The 18363-nt window shown below is 37.5% G+C and overlaps 1 protein-coding gene across 4 annotated transcripts in view; it reads left to right on the top strand.

Annotated features, from left to right (window-relative positions):
* The first annotated feature begins 435 nt into the window (after positions 1 to 435).
* The window catches only part of atp9b (ATPase phospholipid transporting 9B), a 44569-nt gene continuing 26641 nt past the window's right edge, over positions 436 to 18363 (top strand). For 3 of the 4 annotated variants that reach the window (XM_028461148.1, XM_028461145.1, XM_028461146.1), the window contains exons 1-9: positions 462 to 541; positions 2304 to 2477; positions 6903 to 7053; positions 7621 to 7734; positions 9347 to 9455; positions 9932 to 9990; positions 10385 to 10436; positions 14452 to 14546; positions 16219 to 16299. In XM_028461148.1, coding sequence (XP_028316949.1) covers positions 462 to 541; positions 2304 to 2477; positions 6903 to 7053; positions 7621 to 7734; positions 9347 to 9455; positions 9932 to 9990; positions 10385 to 10436; positions 14452 to 14546; positions 16219 to 16299 — 915 coding nt within the window. Of the gene's footprint in view, positions 542 to 1052; positions 1099 to 2303; positions 2478 to 6902; positions 7054 to 7620; positions 7735 to 9346; positions 9456 to 9931; positions 9991 to 10384; positions 10437 to 14451; positions 14547 to 16218; positions 16300 to 18363 lie in introns of all 4 variants that reach the window. The other variant, XM_028461147.1, reaches the window with a different exon arrangement.

The following is an 18363-nucleotide window of genomic DNA, read 5'->3' as shown; positions in this document are numbered from 1 at the left end:
AAAATAAAAGACAAGTGCAACATGAGACATTCATTTTTTATTTTTGACTAGCTGTCTGCGACCCACCCAATACAGGTCTGTGACTCACTTTTGGGTCCCGACCCACCAGTTGAGAATTGCTGGTCTATATAGTCATGATATTTGATTTTTTTAAATTTTTTTAATTTGAATTATTCAATGTATTCAGGTGTGACCAGGACTTACTTCGTTAATAATTTGCTACTTTGTAATTTTTTTTTTTTGCTTTTACCTTCATTTTGTTTTCACAAACTTGTTATAAGACGTTTTCAAGGTTTTAACACAAACACTAAATGTAATCTGACGTTTTTGTTTTCACAAATTGTGACCGTTAATGTTTAAACGACGATGGTGAAAATTACGATATTTATATGTAGCACGTAAACGCCGCACAGTTGCGTAAACGTTCTGCCGTGACGTCATGTGCGTCCTGCCCAGCCAAGATGGCTGATAGCATCCCGCTGAATCCGGTGAGGAAGAACTCGAAGAGGCTCCCGTATTGTAACACAACCACGCTTTCTAGGTACGTGCTGAGCTTCTGGGCTGGTTCTTTTAGTCCGTGTACCTGAGACGGAGCGACCCGGGGAACGTTTTTATCCCGGTGGAGCCTTCAGGTGGATCACCTGGACTGTTAGCTTGTTCTGACAGCTCATTATTGGTTGAAGCTCTGACAGCTGCTTTAGCTCTAACATAGCAACACAATAGAAGCGTCCTAATATTTAAATATCAATTATACTGATTTATTCATGTTTTTTTTTGTTTTTTAAAGCTTCCATTCGGTTGTATTCACATCCGGGTTACAGTGTCAGGTCTACTGAACCAGCTGTCTGTCAGTCACATGATAGTTAGTGTTTATAATGTTGTGTATATAGATCATTATCTACAGTTATTGTTAAAATAAAAAGGCTGACAAGAACTTCTGGTTTCAAAACAGGAAAGTCTTTATTCGTTTTTGTTGTTATGTTTTGCATATTGAGACAAAAAGAAAGAAGCCACATTTAAGGAACTGAAATTAAATTTAGTTTCAATTTTAGGAAGAAGTCGATTCTTGGGAAATGCTGATGCTGAAATGTCAAAACGGTATGTAAGTGAAATCAACACAAAACAATTACTTTCAAAAATGTATTTCAAGATTTAAAATCCATAGAGGACGAATACAAATTATAGAAATGTCAGCGTTTTAGTTTATTAAATTAAATTACATTTAGAAACTAAGAAATCACATGTTTTTGTACCTGCAAAACAATAAATAAATGAAAAAAGTTGTTGAAACTCTAAAAAAAAACACAGATTTTTGTCTTTTTTCATCAAAAATGTGTAATTATGTCACCATAGAATAGATACCAGTATATATTATTCACAACTGTGAAAATTGGTTTTGAAAAATCAGTATTAAGTGTACATTATAATTTGGTTTTTGAGTTTTAAGTTTGAGAAAAATAGCACAAAACTTTCTTGATTATTTTAATATAATTTTTAATGAAGTTAAGTTAAAAAGGCAAAATTTGTAAATTAAATATATGTATTTATTTATTTTTAAAAGGATTAAATTCAATTCAACTTTATTTATATAGAGCAAATTACAACAAAGTAATCTCAAAGCGCTTAACAAAATAGTGTGTCAATTGTAAGAAAGAAAGAACCCAACACATCAATTAACATATTTAAAATAATCATAAGTATTTAAAAAAAAAAATCGTTAGGTAAAAGAAAAACAATTTAATGGCAGCAATTTCATTTTAAATTCAGTACACTTTTAGAAATAGATACATTAGTTGAGAATGTATTAAGTCAATTGAATTGAAAGCATTTGTGCAACAATCGTAGTTAAAACAGCTGGAGAAATAAATAGCACAAACACGTAGTACTGAGAGGCTTTCAGGGTGTTTATTTAATGCGTCAGTCATTGTTAGAAAATAAAAAAGTCTTAAAGAATGGAAGAAATGAGCATGTATGAGGTTATTGTAAACAACATTAGCAGTAGTGCTAGCAATGTATTTGTAACCCTGGTCACTATGAAGCTATATTTAGCTTCATGGAAGGAGATTACACAGTCCTCACAGTCAGATTATATTCTCAGTGTGATTTGGTGAAGAGGAAGAAGGACCAGAGAGAGTCAGAGACCTGATAGACAGCAGCTGCAGTGACAGACATCAAGCCTTTGTAGAGCCTTGGCTGGAGTTATTTATACTTTGATCAAGTTAAAAAAACAGTTTCAGACAGAAGAGTCACAGTTACTGTTATTTGCACTCCTACAATGTGCTCATCGCTGCTCGTTGTTCCAGATACTCCGTAGATGATGACTCCTCTAACCTGGACGAGATGCCTCTGATGATGTCTGAGGAAGGCTTTGAGAATGACGAGAATGACTACCAGACGCTGCCTCGTGCCCGAGTCAATCGGAGACGGAGAGGCCTGGGCTGGTTCCTCATGGGAGGCTGGAAAGTTCTCTGTGGCAGGTAAACCTGCACGCATCACCTCATGGTTGCTATATTAACTCATTCACCGCCAGCCATTTTCAGAGCAGCCAACCCCATATTGCCAGGCATTTTAGATGATTTTCACAGATTTTTGAAGACCCACAGAATATTTTCTGAAATCTAAAACCAGACTCTTTACTTTCATCAGAAAAAAATATTTTGTTTCTAGCTTGTTTCGTTCTTCAGTAATCAGCAGTTGACTAGAGGCAAGTTTCACACAAATTGCCAGTTTGTGACTTTAGTGACTATTAGTGACTTTGAATCAAGTTTTCCTTCCATAAAACTACAAAAACAACACTGAGACCAGGCTTTTGATGGCAAAATTGTTATCTTTGCTATCGAAGTCAGAGTTGAATGGATTTCTTACTGTATTTTGGCGTTCCTCCAAGTCTCTCCCCCCGTTAGTTCCCACACACACAACTTCCTCCTCATCTCGGACATGCCGAGTTCTTGTTTTCTCTCACCATCGCGACACTCTCAATAGTCCACTTAGTTCCACACATGCGCTGGTTGAGTGTGAGCTGCACTGAGCTGCTAAGAAGTTCAGCATCAACTCTCGTAGCGCCATTTTCTGTCTCGTAAACTCTTTTCCTCTTCCTCTGAGCTCTGTCCATTATGGCTATCTCTCATCCAAAGATGCTCTGCTACCACCTACATGTCACCAGTTGATCACTACATCATTGTACAAGTGAGATATTTACAGGAGAGCTTCGTCACACTGTCTCCTTACAACCCCAGCCGAAAAACACAATTAACTTTAGACGCCTTTGGCAGTCAACATTACAAAACCAAAAGACGTCTTTGGTAGTCAATGAGTTAAAATGTCAAAAATGCATTTAATTGATATGCTAGTTGAAATGGATTCTGATCTGACTAACCTAAAAAAAATTGAAGGTATGCTTCAGATTTCAAAACGATCCACTCCAGTCACGCAAGATGGAGTGCGACTGTGCGCTAGCTACACATTTAACCATCTCTTGAGTCTTTAATGGGGAAATAATGTACGTTGGAAAAAATATGAAAATGTTATCAATTACTATTTTACAAATTTTCTTTTTTTCTTCTTCTGAACCCGTTGTGAATTGTTGAACGTTGTGGTTTTGTTGAGAAAGCGTATCCATTCCTTAATCACCCAAAGCATTCGGCTTGTTAGCATAGCCTAGCATCAGTGATATGAAGCTAGCATCCAGCCAGTTTTATTCCACAGGTTCCTTTGTCATTTTTGTCAGATATAAACTTTAAAACCTTTAAAAACAAAACACTGTTTTATGTACTTGTATTAATCTATAAGATTATGGAAATGTATTCACATTTTTCTAGATTGTTGTGTACTGTTAATTAGACTCACAGGCTATGTTTGAAATGTCACACTCTGTACTATGCACTACAAACTCAATGAGTACATCCTGTCTACTATATACTATAAGTTTGATTAGGATGGTGAGCGTTCCCACTGAAGTTTACTTCCAAGTTTCTCAAGATGTATTTGGAACCTACAACGGGAAAAAGTGGAGGCTAAATATCTCTGTTGATTCTCCACCTTTGAAAGTTCTGAAAACATTTTAAGTGAGAAATTGACCAAGTAGCATATCAACATGTGCTCATTTGATCCAAAGACATATTTCATGCCATTTGGAAAACTCTCTATCGTGGACCTGACAAAACTTCAGGTTAAGTTCATACCAAGAGCCCTGTTTACAAAAGCGTTAAAAAGAACCAATGGAAGATGAGACAAGATGCTTTTGTTTTGACATCAGATGAGTAGTACGTTAGTATGATATTACGAACACAAAAACAGTTTTGTGTTCAACTCGTATTCCTTATTTGTTATATGATGAAAAGACTAAAATTGTAAAAGTGAAGTTAACATAAGTAGTTGGAAGTGAGATCCATGAACTCCTCTGCCCCCAACGTCCTGGTTTCATACACCACACAGTACTGGGTGATTATCATGTTATTATTTAGTTATTTTGATTCTGTACATTGGAAATCTCCTCTTCAGACCATATTCTTTGGATATGTGTGCACTTGATGTTCTCAGCGTGTATTTCCATCGCACTGGTCGGTCGCTGTGCATAAACGTGTAAAGTAAGGATATACGGGCGTGTTTCCTGTAGATTTTCTTTGACGCGCTCCATCAATCCAAGAAGATTTTCAGGTCAAAGTGAGCGGAGCGATTTATCCCTGTAATGATTCATGTGACAGGCGGCGCCCTCTAAAGACGCTGTTTGTTTATGCCTGTAAAGGACTGTGTGTGTATGTGTGTGTGCTTCATAAGCTCTTCACTTTGGGTTGTGGGTGATGCATTTCCCAATAAAGCTGCATATTGATCCCCCCCCCCCACACACACCCACCTCCGCACTAATGAACAAATTGGATTTTTCACAGCTGACTAGTTTGATACTTTCCAGTAATTTTATGTGTGCATAGTGTGGGATTATAAAGCACAAATAATTCACGCTGAATAAACCCCCCGACTGTTCAAATGCCTTATTATTTAAATAGTATTCATTTGCTCAAATAATCGGTCTTATGGATCTGCGCTGGCTGTGCGCAGAGAGCGGGAACGCGGAGGCCAACGCAAACAAGACTTTTTCAACCAAAGTGGATTTATTTAGTTTTCTGTTTTGCCAACTTGCCTAAAAAGTGTAACGGCCAAGTCGCTCAGCATGACGGCATACAGCGCTACACCGCCGTGGCCCGTTTCCCCTCAGGTGCCAGCGCAGGTCACACTCATTAAAATTAGCTGCCGCACTCTGCTACTGTTTGCCTTTGATATCCGATATGGCAGATAAACCCTCCGTCACCAGGTTGAGCGAAAGTCAAAGAGTTTTTCCAAAGTTAAACATCAAATTTGAACACATCTCATCAGAGATCTTGAAATATCTGCTTATAGAGGAAACGCTGAGCTGATTAAAGGTCAAGAACAAGAGCAGGGAGACATTCTGCAGAAAATAATCTCATAAGTGCATCTTTTCAGCAGCTGCTGCGATATTATTTTGGTGGGCGCTACTTTAAATGTGTGAGAATAGAGTAACTCCTAAAGAGTTACTCAAACCAAATGACAAAGACGGTTCAGCTTAAAGACTGTTCTGTGGGAATGAGGGAATATTTAAAAGCTGCAGATGCAATAAAAAGCCCTTTAAACTCGTGACAACAGGATTTCATTCCTGCCTGTGGAGATCAAACTTTTACAATTCAACACTATAATCTGACAGCTTTGATTGTTGTATATTTCTATATTATGTTTGTACATTATTATTATTTATCTTATTTTTATTTGTTTGGACTGTAATGTGTGCACTTGTGTTTTATCCTTACTTAATTTACTGTTTTTTACTTAATAATGTACGTTTTTCTTTCTCTTTCTTTCTTTGTTCAGTGTTTATTATTTTTATTGTAATATTTATTGAGCCTCTGTAATGAAAGAAATTTCCCCCCTGGAATAAATAATTACTTCTGATTTTAATTCTGATTACACAAGTAAGTGTTCCATTCACATAACTCACACTAGTTTGATGAGGTCAAAGGCATTGAATGGTTGCCATGGTAACGTAGACTTCCTTGTTCAGCTGTAGGCATGCGTGGATCTGTAGAAAACGCTGATAGTGGCTCGGGCTGGACAATATATTTCCGAAATCGGTTTATATTTTTAGACCTTATCTTGTATAAAGATACTGGTTTTATGAGTCAGTGCTTTTTCTGCTTCTCAGAACAGCATGAAAAGCACAGTTATATGGATCACTGAGTGCGTCCTAACCCAGACCTTCCCCTAAACAAGCCACACTACAGAACTCACTCACACGTGCTGTCCCTTAGAGGAGAAAAAGCCAAAAAGTGGCACATGATGTGCAGCTGTTTGTTAATAAATGTGCCCGTGTGGCATTTTTCATCAGCAAATTTAACCCAGAATTGTCTTTCTGCTCCGACTTCATTGAGCTAAAAATATTGAGATTTGTATCACACCATTGTTATCACCATTTTGAGATATCAAGATGTCCATGAGCTGAAAAAAATCTGTGGCCACAGGGGGCGACAGTTCCAACTCTGCTGTTTCATAGACGCCATGAAGAAGAGAAGAAGAGCAAAAAATCCAGACTTAAACCATTAAACCAAACCTTCAACCATTTCTGACAAGAACACCAGTTCTTTGCAGCAGACAGATTCTACTTGGGTCGGCATTAATGAACAGCAGTGGATCCTGGTTGTCTGTATTTACATGTATGGAGATATGGAATAATTGTAAAGGATACTATTTGACTGTACTACATGAATAATATTAAATAATTGTATGATGTGATTTGTACTCTGTCATTGTATAAATAAAAACAAGTAAAAAATATTTGTAATTTGTCATAAATATTCTGTTCCATAATATTATCATAAAATCATGTTTTTTTCCAGCTGCTGCGACTGCCTTTCACACATCTGTTGGAGGAGGAAGGAGCTGAAGGCCAGGACGGTTTGGCTCGGCTGTCCTGAGAAGTGTGAGGAGAAGCACCCGAAAAACGCCATCAAAAACCAGAAGTACAACTTCTTCACCTTTGTGCCTGGGGTGAGCCCGTGTTCATTACTGTGTGCGTGTGTATGTGTGTGCTGCGTTAGTTCATGGATTAACAGAGTCGTACTGTTAACCAGTCTGTCATTAAGTGAGGGCCTTACATTAGGGCTCCGTCACAGTTACTTATTAAAAAGCAAACGGCTCCGTGATTAAGAGCCTCTATTTCAGCCCTGGAACATAAAATGTCAACTGTCCATTAGAGACGTAGATATTGCCATCGATGGCGAAGGAAGAGGCCCGTTTCTCTCCTTCCACTTTGAATTATTAAATACACACAAATGAAGTTGAGCAGTGCAGGATTTCTCCCAAAAGGTCAGGAGGTTCATTAACTGCAGAGCGTCCCTCATTGATCCCATTGTCTCTGATAGTCTGTGACTAGAATCTAGAATCTCATTATTGCAAACATTAGTCAAAATTTGACCTTAGATGACTGGACGAGTACGTAGTGGGAGGACTGGGAGGTTTACTGGTTTAGCTCTGGATCTAATGTGTCCTGTCGCCTCATGGTGTTTATGTGTGTGTGTACGTGTGTGTGTACGTATGTGTCCTGTCTCCTCTCAGGTTCTCTACCAGCAGTTTAAGTTCTTCCTCAATCTCTACTTCCTGGTGGTGGCCTGTTCCCAGTTTGTGCCATCGCTGAAGATTGGATATCTGTACACGTACTGGGCGCCTCTGGTAAATACACAAATGCAAACTCTATTACAAAACCAAAAACAAAACAACTAATGCAGATTAGGTTATTTAATGTCTTAAATCAGTGATTCTCTTTTTTGGCCAAATACCTCTTTCTTTTAATTTCTGAATCCAAGTACCGCCTTTGTCCGACTACAACATTTTGCTATGAATACTATGAATAAACAACTTTAGAGCAAATTGATGGATAGCGATAACACACATTTTAAAGAATCTCATTTTGTAAATAAGTGGAATGAAACAGTATTTAGTGGCTCCTGAATAGATTTATTTCTATAGATTTTTATTATAATTTTGAGTCATTAAATATATGTATTTTAAAAAAAATAATTCAGAATATAATACAACAAATTAATTTGGAGGCATTATTTTCTAAATTTAAAAGATTCTATTTGTTTAAGTTTATTTAATATTTTAGTTGATTTTCAACTTGTGGTTTTTATTTATTCATTCGTCTAATGAGATGGTTTCTCTTTCTTTTATTATTATTACTATTATTATTATTATTATTGAACTATTTATTCAGAATTTTGTCAATTTTACATAGAACAGGGCCGTCAAATTTGGGGCCCAAAGGCCAAAGTCTGCCCGCAAGCGATTGGTTTTGGCCCGCTGCCCATATTTGAAAATGTTATTTATTTATTCATTTTTTTAAAAAATTTTTTGGAGCATATTCTGCTCTGTATAGTACTCTACTCTATACAGTACTCTATATAATCTTTATTTCAACCATAATTCATTGTAATACAGTACACTGATTTAATAGAGAAAGAAATCTAAAGCTAATCTACAATTACATATTTTTCTTGAGTTTTAAAGGATTGTTCAAGGCAGTGAAAAATACAGTTTTTGTCGTATGTGGGGTATGTTGTATTTCATTTTGTTGAATTTATATTGGACTAAATGTCTTTGAAACACAATAAAGAAAAGTGTTCTTCAATATCAAAACTTCTTAACGTGTTTATTTTGCACAGTTATGTTCTTGGCTTATGTAATTTCAAGCACTGCACATTGAATGTTTAGTTTTGGCCCTTGGCTCTCCACAGCGATTACTTTTTGGCCCTTCAATGAAAATAATTTGGGCACCGCTGAGATAGAACATTATCTAAGACAGGATCAGTGATGTAAAACAAAGAAAAAGGTACAAATAGCATTGCATACATAAATATAACAGAAGGAATTAATAAACAAAATAAATATATTTATTGTTCTGTACATTTTTTTGTGTATAACGTGTCCCTCACTTTAGTCCGATTTAACCATTCAGGCCACCCTAACCATTAGAATTGTAGGTCCGTCCTAATTTCCAAAATAAGTGTGTTTTCCTTCTGTGAGTCTTCTTTTTTATTTGAAATGTATTTGTGGAAAGACCCTTGAGATGTAACATGTCGTTTTCAAGGGGGACCAAGAACATATAACATTTCACATAAAGCAAATTACCAAACATAAAACAACCAATACTGACAAAAAGACAATTTTGCTCACAACCCTCAATCTCCCACCACCCCACACCTCAGGGTAAATATATACATATAGATCTACACGTAAGTGTTTACAGTATGTGATGTTCATTAAACGTTTTGTTGATTCTCAGGCTTTCGTTATGGCCGTAACGATGATGCGCGAGGCCGTAGACGAAGTGCGACGCTTTCGACGGGACAAAGAGATGAACTCTCAGCTCTACAGCAAACTCACAATGAGAGGTTAGTCCTCCCTCATGGGACACTTAATAATGGCTTTACTGTCGCCCCATGTTATGACACCAAAGTATCATCACTTCATCATGGAACATGGAACGACTCTCCACTGTAAACACTCCTCAAACAGAAATCAGGCAGTGAAGACATTGATTTTTTTTTTTTCTCAGGATTTGTCAGGGATGATCTAAGATTGGTCACATCAGAGCACATCTATATCTTTTCACACCCAACAGCTTATCGTAGACCATTAGTGGATATCAGTGCCATATAATGGATAGTGAGCCTTTTAAGGTAATGTTTCCACAGTGGATGATAAACCAAGAAGAGCCAAAGCAGAGTCTAAGCTGTGATTTTAAGGGTTTAGTGTCATTTTTAAGAGTCTGGAGTCAATAACTGTGTTTCTATCAAAGCCCATTAAGTCTCATGTCTGTGAATTTTTAGGTTTTTTTAATATTGTCCTCTCGTCTCCTTTTTTTCAGGTAAAATCCAAGTGAAAAGTTCAGACATACAAGTTGGAGACCTGATCATTGTTGAGAAGGTAAACAGCTTTTTACTGGCAGCATTAGAATGGTTTGCTCTAGAAGTGCCACCCAGTGCCAACGCAATTATAAAAATGCAATAAATAAGCATTAAAAATCAGTTAAAACCCATCGCACTAGCATACATACGTACTTTCATTATTAAAGTAGTAAACATTTTAACAGGAACTGATTCTAAAGGCTTTGTTATTTCCTCCTCATAGACATTAGTTGCATGTTAGCCGTAGCATCTCTGCTCATTATAGATATTAAAATGTCAGCTCTGTTGTGACATTACTTAGAAATGTTTGCTCTGGAAAACCAGCTCTGTTACACATTCTGTAGCACACTTCTGCCCCCCCCGTTCACTCTGACAATAAACAGTATTCATTTATTTCACCTTTTTTCCTTTAGAACCAAAGAATTCCTGCCGACATGATTTTCCTCAGGACTTCAGAGAAAACTGGTAATCATGTTGTTTTTTTATTAATATGATGCAGATTAAACTTAAATTAATTTAGAGGAACCTGAACATGCACATGATTAAAAACAATCTCAAGAAATAAAGTAATCTAAGTGTATGTATATACAGTATGACATTAAAGTTAAAAACAAAATGTTCCCAATTGATAGTTTTTTTTGTGATGTAGGAATATTTTAAGGTGGTGGGAATATGTCATTTCGCTCTATATCTTGTTTCCTTTGTGTTTGAAATGCAGTAACTTGCACGATCAAAGCTGCAGAAATGTGGCCTAAAACCATTAAAATGTGCTTATTAGAAGATCTATGCTTAAAAAAGGAATTATTTTACACTGTTTCCATTTTAATAACTTTTTAAAATGGGCCTACTTTACGGTTTTAGAGCTTGTGTTCCTCCATCTTGAAATCATGTGTTTGATGACATCACACGGCCCCACTGCCTGTAAACATCCCATTGTTTCCTATTGGAGTGAAACATTCAGCATGATTTTTAGATCATTTAGCAGATTTTTTGCTCAAAATACCAACTTGTGTTGGTTTTGGTTGCTCTAAATCAGTGGTTCTCAAACTTTTTTTGCTCAAGTACCCCCTTTTTCTTATTTCTGAATCCAAGTACCCCCTTTGTCCAACTACAACAATTTGCTCAGAAAACTATTTAAAAACAAACATACAACATAATGATGGAATGAACAAGTGATAAAACACATTTTAAAGAATAAGTGGATATAAACAGTATTTAGTGCAGTGGTTCCCAGCCTTTTTTGGATCGTGACCTCATTTTAATATCAAGAACTTATGCCGACCCCAAGGAATTTTTTTCTAGAATTTATTTTCGATCATGTTTGAGCGCAGATATATGTACACATTTTTTTTACAGCATTTTAGTTGAACTGTGTTCAAACATAGAAATGTTTTTTTTTTTTTAGATTGTGTTTTTTTAATTAAAAAAAAACAATACAAATTACAAAATTTCAAAAATCTAACTTAATTTTTCAGAAATTCCAGGCGACCCCATTTAAACTCCAGGTGACCCCACCTGGGGTCTCAACCCCAAGGTTGAAAAACACTGATTTGTAGTTTTTATCCTTTCCTGTCATCTCATGCTGGGGTAGGGATCAAGGCTGACACTTTAATTGTTAATTTCCCTCCTTCTCTCTCTCTCTCTCTCTCTCTCTCTCATATATCCCCTGTACTTCCATCACGTAGGGGGTACGTATCCCCATTTGAGAAACACTGCTCTCAATAATCAGGAAAAGTTCATCTAAACCGAAAGAGTATAAAAACAGTTGTGAGCTGAAGAGTATTCTATAACCTCAGAGGGCGACAGTTCCAACTCTGTGGTTTGGTAGTAGACAATGAAGCAGAGAAGAAGAGCTCTCCCTTAAACAGTGTGAAGGCTCAAACATACTTGCACGGACTTCTTGTAGAAGCTTGCAAACGAGCAACAGGACTACAGAGAAGTGCTACGAATCATGGGATATGTAGGATTTTATTAGAAACTACTACACGGCGGAGCGCCCGGGTATGTAAGCTCTGAGGAGGGCGGACAGTCTGTGCAGAGTTCGTTGTGCGCAGAGTCTGCCCGAGTATGTTTGAGCCTCGAGGCTGGTGCTCCGATGGCTGAAATTAGCAAATAATCACAGACTGTTTGAAGGTCTAACACCCAAAAGGACTTCTATTCTCAGGGTGTCTGTGTCTCGACTGATTTGACTAGTTTTTTCATAAGAACTACTGGTCAATATTTCCTCCACTCCTTCAAACATCCTCTTTTTCCTTTGGTGGATTCTCAGCCTCCCAAGTGATATTTTTTTTCCCAGCCACTGTCCCATACCCAGTCATGAGAAGCCTGGTTGTTTTATTGGTGCAGCCCATGGGACTATGGAACGCAGGGGGTGTTCTTTGTGTGGGTGTTTCCATTTACTTTTTACAGTCATGGAGGCAAAAACTGTTATTCTTTCCCCAAGTAAACATTTCATAAGCGAGCTGCTCGTGTCCCTGTAGTAATGATGATAAACCGCCCGTAAACACGAGCAGGATGCTGAACTTTATTTGCCCCGTGGCTCTAAAGCAAACTGTGACTTTTCCTTACACTTCCACATCATCCCATCAAGTCACCCCGTCATTGATATGATTTACTGCACATTGTTCAAGTAACTGATGAGGAAAACTCCAATTAATCAATGAGCTGCGTCAGATTCTGGCTCCTTTCAAGGAGCAGCGGGAGGAAATGTTCGGAGGACATCATTTCCATCAATCTAACATGTGTCAATATCCTGACAGGGAGTGTTTGATGTCTTTTTTTTTTTGCCCTCACACACACCCACACTCCCTCCTCCTCCTTCGCACATCGCGCTCGTATATTTTGTCTTTCACATTCTCGCACATGCAAGCTGCCACTGCTGCAGCGGCCAAGCATGAATCATCCTCTTTGTGTTGATGCTTTCCATCATACTTAACCCCCGGGCACAGTTTACAGCTGGCCTTTAGCCTCTCTGTCAGGTAGCCGCTCTCATCTATCAGCTTCATATGGAATATTACCTCCGATCAATAACCTGGCCCACAGTGCTGTTTTTAGCAGCCCGGTGGATTGGCACTTGGATACAAACCCTGTGTTTTTGTACAAGTACTTAGTTTCATATCAAGAAGGCAATTTGATAAGAATGATTATTCACTGTTTTGTTTTTTTTATCTCTTTTTATTTATTTTCTAAACAATTTAGACTCATTTTTGCTTATTTTTTTACCCTTTTCCTACAACTACACCAAACTTGACTCATTTTAACCTACTTTCATTACTTTTTGAAAGTATTTTTGCCACATTACTCCAATTTCTGCCAATTCTCCATCAAATTTCAATACATTTTCTGCACATTTTTCCTACTTTCAAGACATTTTTGGCACTTATAAAGCCTTTCCAACACTTCTCCCTCCTAATGTCACATATGTAGACCCATTATTGTCTTTTAACCTCTCTTTACTTATTTTGTCAATTTAACCATATTCACAATTTCTCATTCTAATTATTTGCCAGTTTAAACTAATTGTTCCTACCTTACAAATTATATTTCCCCAACCGCCCCCTTTCTGTCCGTTTTAACACTTTGAACCCTTTTTTAACCACTTTTTCCGGTCTGTTTTTGGCCACTCTAATTTGCAACTTTTCACCAATTTCTGTCCATCCAAGGCAAGGCAAGGCAAATTTATTTGTATATTTATTTGGGGGCAGCATCCTCAGTAGGGAGGCCCAGACTTCCCTCTCCCCGGCCACTTCCTCCAGCTCTTTCGGGGGGACCCCGAGACGTTCCCAGGCCAGCCGAGAGACATAGTCTCTCCAGCGCGTCCTGGGTCTTCCCCGGGGCCTCCTTCCAGAGGGACGTGCCCTGAACGCCTCACTAGGGAGGCGTTCAGGGGGCATCCTAATTAGGTGCCCGAGCCACCACATCTGGCTCTTCTCGATGCGGAGGAGCAGCGACTCTACTTTGAGCCCCTCCCGAATGACTGAGCTTCTCACCCTATCTCTAAGGGAGAGCCCAGACACCCTACGGAGGAAACTCATTTCGGCCGCTTGTACCCGTGATCTTGTTCTTTCGGTCATGACCCAAAGTTCATGACCATAGGTGAGGGTTGGAACGTAGACCGACCTGTAAATCGAGAGCTTCGCTTTTTGGCTCAGCTCCCTTTTTACAATGACGGACCGGTGCAGACTCCGCATGGAGCGAGAGACCAATTTCTGTGGTTTTTAAAATCCCATGCACGCACTAATAGTTTTACTCTGGAAAATGACAAAAGTTGAAATGGTAAACATTTCATTTGACCTTTAACGTCTGTTTAAATAGAACATCCTACTTCAGATACAAGGTTTTTTTGTAATACTATCACAACTTTGAATTCTTATTCAGTTTATAATTTCTAAAACTGATGTTCTGTTTGGCAGGGTACGACTTTTATTCACTCCGTTATGTTTGCGGTTAAATGTGTGAATTTTTCCTGTTTTTATTGCAGGTGCGTGTTTCATCAGAACAGACCAGCTGGACGGAGAGACGGACTGGAAGCTGAAAGTGGCGGTGTGCTGCACTCAGCGCCTGCCAGCCGTCGGGGTAGGGAGGCCTTTACAGTAGCAAATGTTCCTTTCTTCACAAACTAAATCCATTAATGATGCTGGGGCTGGGATTCAGAATTAAACACTAAAGAAGTGAAGTTTCCACTTAATCTAATCAGAGAATGAAACATTTATCAGTCATTGAATGATGGAGTGAACCTATAACGTTTCAGGAGGCTTCTTTACTTTCTGTTACATCCTGTTGATGTTCGGCTTTAAGGAAAATAAAATACAGATGAACTTCTACTGTAACAGAAATATCAAATACATGTCATTTTATCTCTGAGGATCCCATCATATCTCATGTTTTTGTCTTATATTGGTAAATCTGTTCTGTTTTGTCTTATTCAGCTTGTCTTAATGTGTGTTGTCTTTAGGAGTGTGACGATATGGCGATGTATCGCAATATTTTTTCGCATGATCGTTTATCAATATGCTTGCGCTAAGTATCAATTTTTTTAAATTAAAATTTGTAAAAAAAAATTTTAACATTTGATTTATTATTTTCGAAACCTTTTCTGGTTTTTCACTAATATATGCAGGTACGTCTTCACAGAAATGTTGTCACTGTATTGGCTTAGTGGAATATTGCACTATAATGGTGTCACTGGTAAGAAAGACCCTATTTATTTTTTACAGAAAGCACTATTAAAGATACTTATTCATTTACATTGGTATGTTGACACTTATTTACAGAAATGTTGTACTAAAGTAGTGTCACTGTTCATAGGACACTTTTTCAATTTGTCTTTCAGAGATATAAAATAAAAATTGTATTTTTTCACTTAATTTTTTTTTCTTATGTCATAGATTATCGTAGACTGATTTCTGACCAATATATCGATAATCGCAGCATCGCCATATGAGATAATCGTTATCGTGAGTTGTGTATCGTATCGTGAGGTACCCAGAGGTTCCCACCCCTAGTTGTCTTGTTTAGATTCTTAAGCTGTTTTGTAATACAGTATATGCATCCTATTTTAAAGCAGCTGCTTATATCCTTAAGTGGTTGTTTTCTTTTTTAGTTGTTTTTTTCCCAATAATCTTGTCTTGTCTGAAGTATTCTTACCTTATCATCTTGTCCCTCATTGCGTTTACATTTTCAAATTGAAATATGTAATAATGTAACTTTGATTCAGATTTATTTTTTATTTAATTCAATACATTTGTTAACTTTAATTTTAGTTTTTATTCAGTTTAATAAAAAACAAAAAAAAAAAAACATATATATATATATTTGATTTTATTTATTTTATATAAATTTGAATTACATGTGGAAGCACTACCTAACTATTTGGACTCCAGACTTGTGTAATATAAAGTATTTCATTTTAATGTATTAGATTGTTTTTAAACAAATATATTTAGTATTATTCTTGTTGTTGTTATTATTATCATTATTATTTGTATTATTACCATATATTTGCACGTCTAAAGGCAAATGTGGGAATTTATGTTCCATTAAAATCAATAAAATGTAAGGAAATTAATTTTAATACTAAACTATAAAGCACACACACACACACACTCACTCCAGGGTTAACTCCTGCCTTTCCTCCTGCGTTTTTTGTCTTTTTTTTTAATGAATGAATTACTTTCTGAAACTGAGCTAAATGAGCTTTTGTTTGCACCTGAATTAAAGATATTTTTTCTTCTCTTCCTGGTCACAGGACCTTTTCTCCATCCGAGCCTTCGTCTACGCTCAGAGGCCTCAGCTGGACATCCACAGCTTCGAGGGGAACTTCACCAGGGTGCGGTATCTCTCTGACACATTTATCACCCGCTAATCCAATCTCAAACACACACACATATTTATTCCTATACAAACTGGACGTGTATCACAACCTTTGCATTGGCAAGTGACAACAATGAGGTCCAGTGTGTTCGTCTGGGCCCGTTTGTTATCTGCGGCGGGCCCGCCTCTTACATCACAGCAGCTCCGGCTCCACCGTCCCATCCTGCTTGTTGCTAAGTGTTTTTTTTTTATTAATAGCAGATTAGCGCAGCCCCCACAGAGAGGAGAGCCCCTGCACAAAGACGCGCTTTGTGGTCCGTCTTCACTCTTGGCCACACACCAGGCTTAGTGAGCGGGCACTTCCTGCGCTCATTCATCCTCAGCGGCCTTCCTTTGCCGAGCGTGTGCTTTTAGTCTGAGCAGGATGGGAGGAAAAAATGGGTTCCCACAGATCCGTAGCAAATGAACTCACCTATTTATGAGGATCTTTCTTTTTTCTTCCTCCGTCCTTGACACGGATATGGAGGCTTTGTTGCTGCAGTCTGTATTAAAACCTTTTTTTTTTTTGCGTTAGATTCCAATGTCAGAGCGGTCAGGGATTCCTCAGCCGGACATTTTTGTGCCTCTCGTCTCACGTCTAAGTGGATTGACAGGATGTGGCTGCTTGGGTATCATAATTATCATATCAGGGAAGAAACCTGAGCCGTAACCCGACCCTCGGCCCTGCGCTTCTGACTCCAGACGGTTTCAGATCTGGTATTTATTCAGGAAAGCGACGTGAAGTCAGGTTTGAAACGGGAGGCTCTCCAGGGACACGATGCACTTTATACACTGTTTAAAAAAATGAAACGGATGAGCTACAGCTTATATTTATGTTTAATCTTAAAGTGATGGTTAGCGTTCAGCGACTCATCTTTTCTCTTCTTTGTTCAGGTTCATTCTAAAAATATCTCCTGTGTTTTAATTAGGTGTTATACATAAAGCAGCTAAACTTCATTAAGTTCAGTGGAAGTAAACATTAGTTTCAAAGTGAGTATTCAACATTTTATTTGACATATAAACATCCAAAATGACCCTGGAAGTAGCGGTGTGCATTGCCATGAATCTGACGGCATGATACGATTCACAATTTGCATGTCACGATGCAATATATTCTGATATATCCCGATACTAAACAATACAATATACATCACGATATATCATGAAATCACTAATTAAAAATGTTACCTTTAAAGTTTACAAGTACAAAACGGTTTGAAATGCAATTTATTTCATTTTATTTTAAACTTCTGAGAAAAAGAAAACTTTAACTAACGGTACTTCAAGTAGAATATCAAAAACAAGTGGTATGTCTATGTTTCCCCAAAAATTAACTTCTGCTTCTACAACACATTCTGATTCTGTTCAGTTCTTAAATTCTTTTAAAAAAGTAACCACATACATTACGTGCTATCCAAACGTCAGCGCAATAAAAAAAATATTTCATTTAAAAACATGATAAAATAAAATTGATTTGGACATTTTTTGATTATCACGCGGTGAAATATTGTGATATATTGTCAAATGGATTTTGTCTTACACCCCTACCTGGAAGCGAAAAGCAACTGTACATTGGGGCTCTTTGAAACCTCAGTGATTTATAAAGATACACACATGTTCCCCAACAAAACTACAAGAAAATTGCTGAGTCATGGCCTAAGACTTGATGACATCACTGGGGGGGGGGGTTTAGACACAATGTTCTATTCTGTTTTGGTGTAGTTGCATCGTGTTGTTTGATAATCAAAGTAAATGTATCCTTTTTTCACTGATAGCTGCTGTATATGCATCCTAAACTAACTATAACTGTGTTTTTATCCTGTCCATAGTTTATCAGAGTTGTCAGCTTCTGATGCTTGTTGAATGTAATTCATGTTGGAAATCCAATAACAGAATCAGAAAACTTGATTCATCCCCGTGGGGCTATTAGCAGAGTTTCATTCCATCCAAGAACATGAAAAGACAATCACATATAACATGGAGGGACAGGGACGGGAGACCTGTAGGTCGACACATGAAAAGTGGGAAAACGGAAGAAAAG

The sequence above is a fragment of the Gouania willdenowi genome, chromosome 11, assembly GCF_900634775.1.
Source record: "Gouania willdenowi chromosome 11, fGouWil2.1, whole genome shotgun sequence".
Lineage (NCBI taxonomy): Eukaryota > Metazoa > Chordata > Actinopteri > Blenniiformes > Gobiesocidae > Gouania > Gouania willdenowi.
The sequence above is the reverse complement of the archived record's forward strand: the minus strand, read 5'-3'. Positions and strand labels throughout refer to the sequence as shown.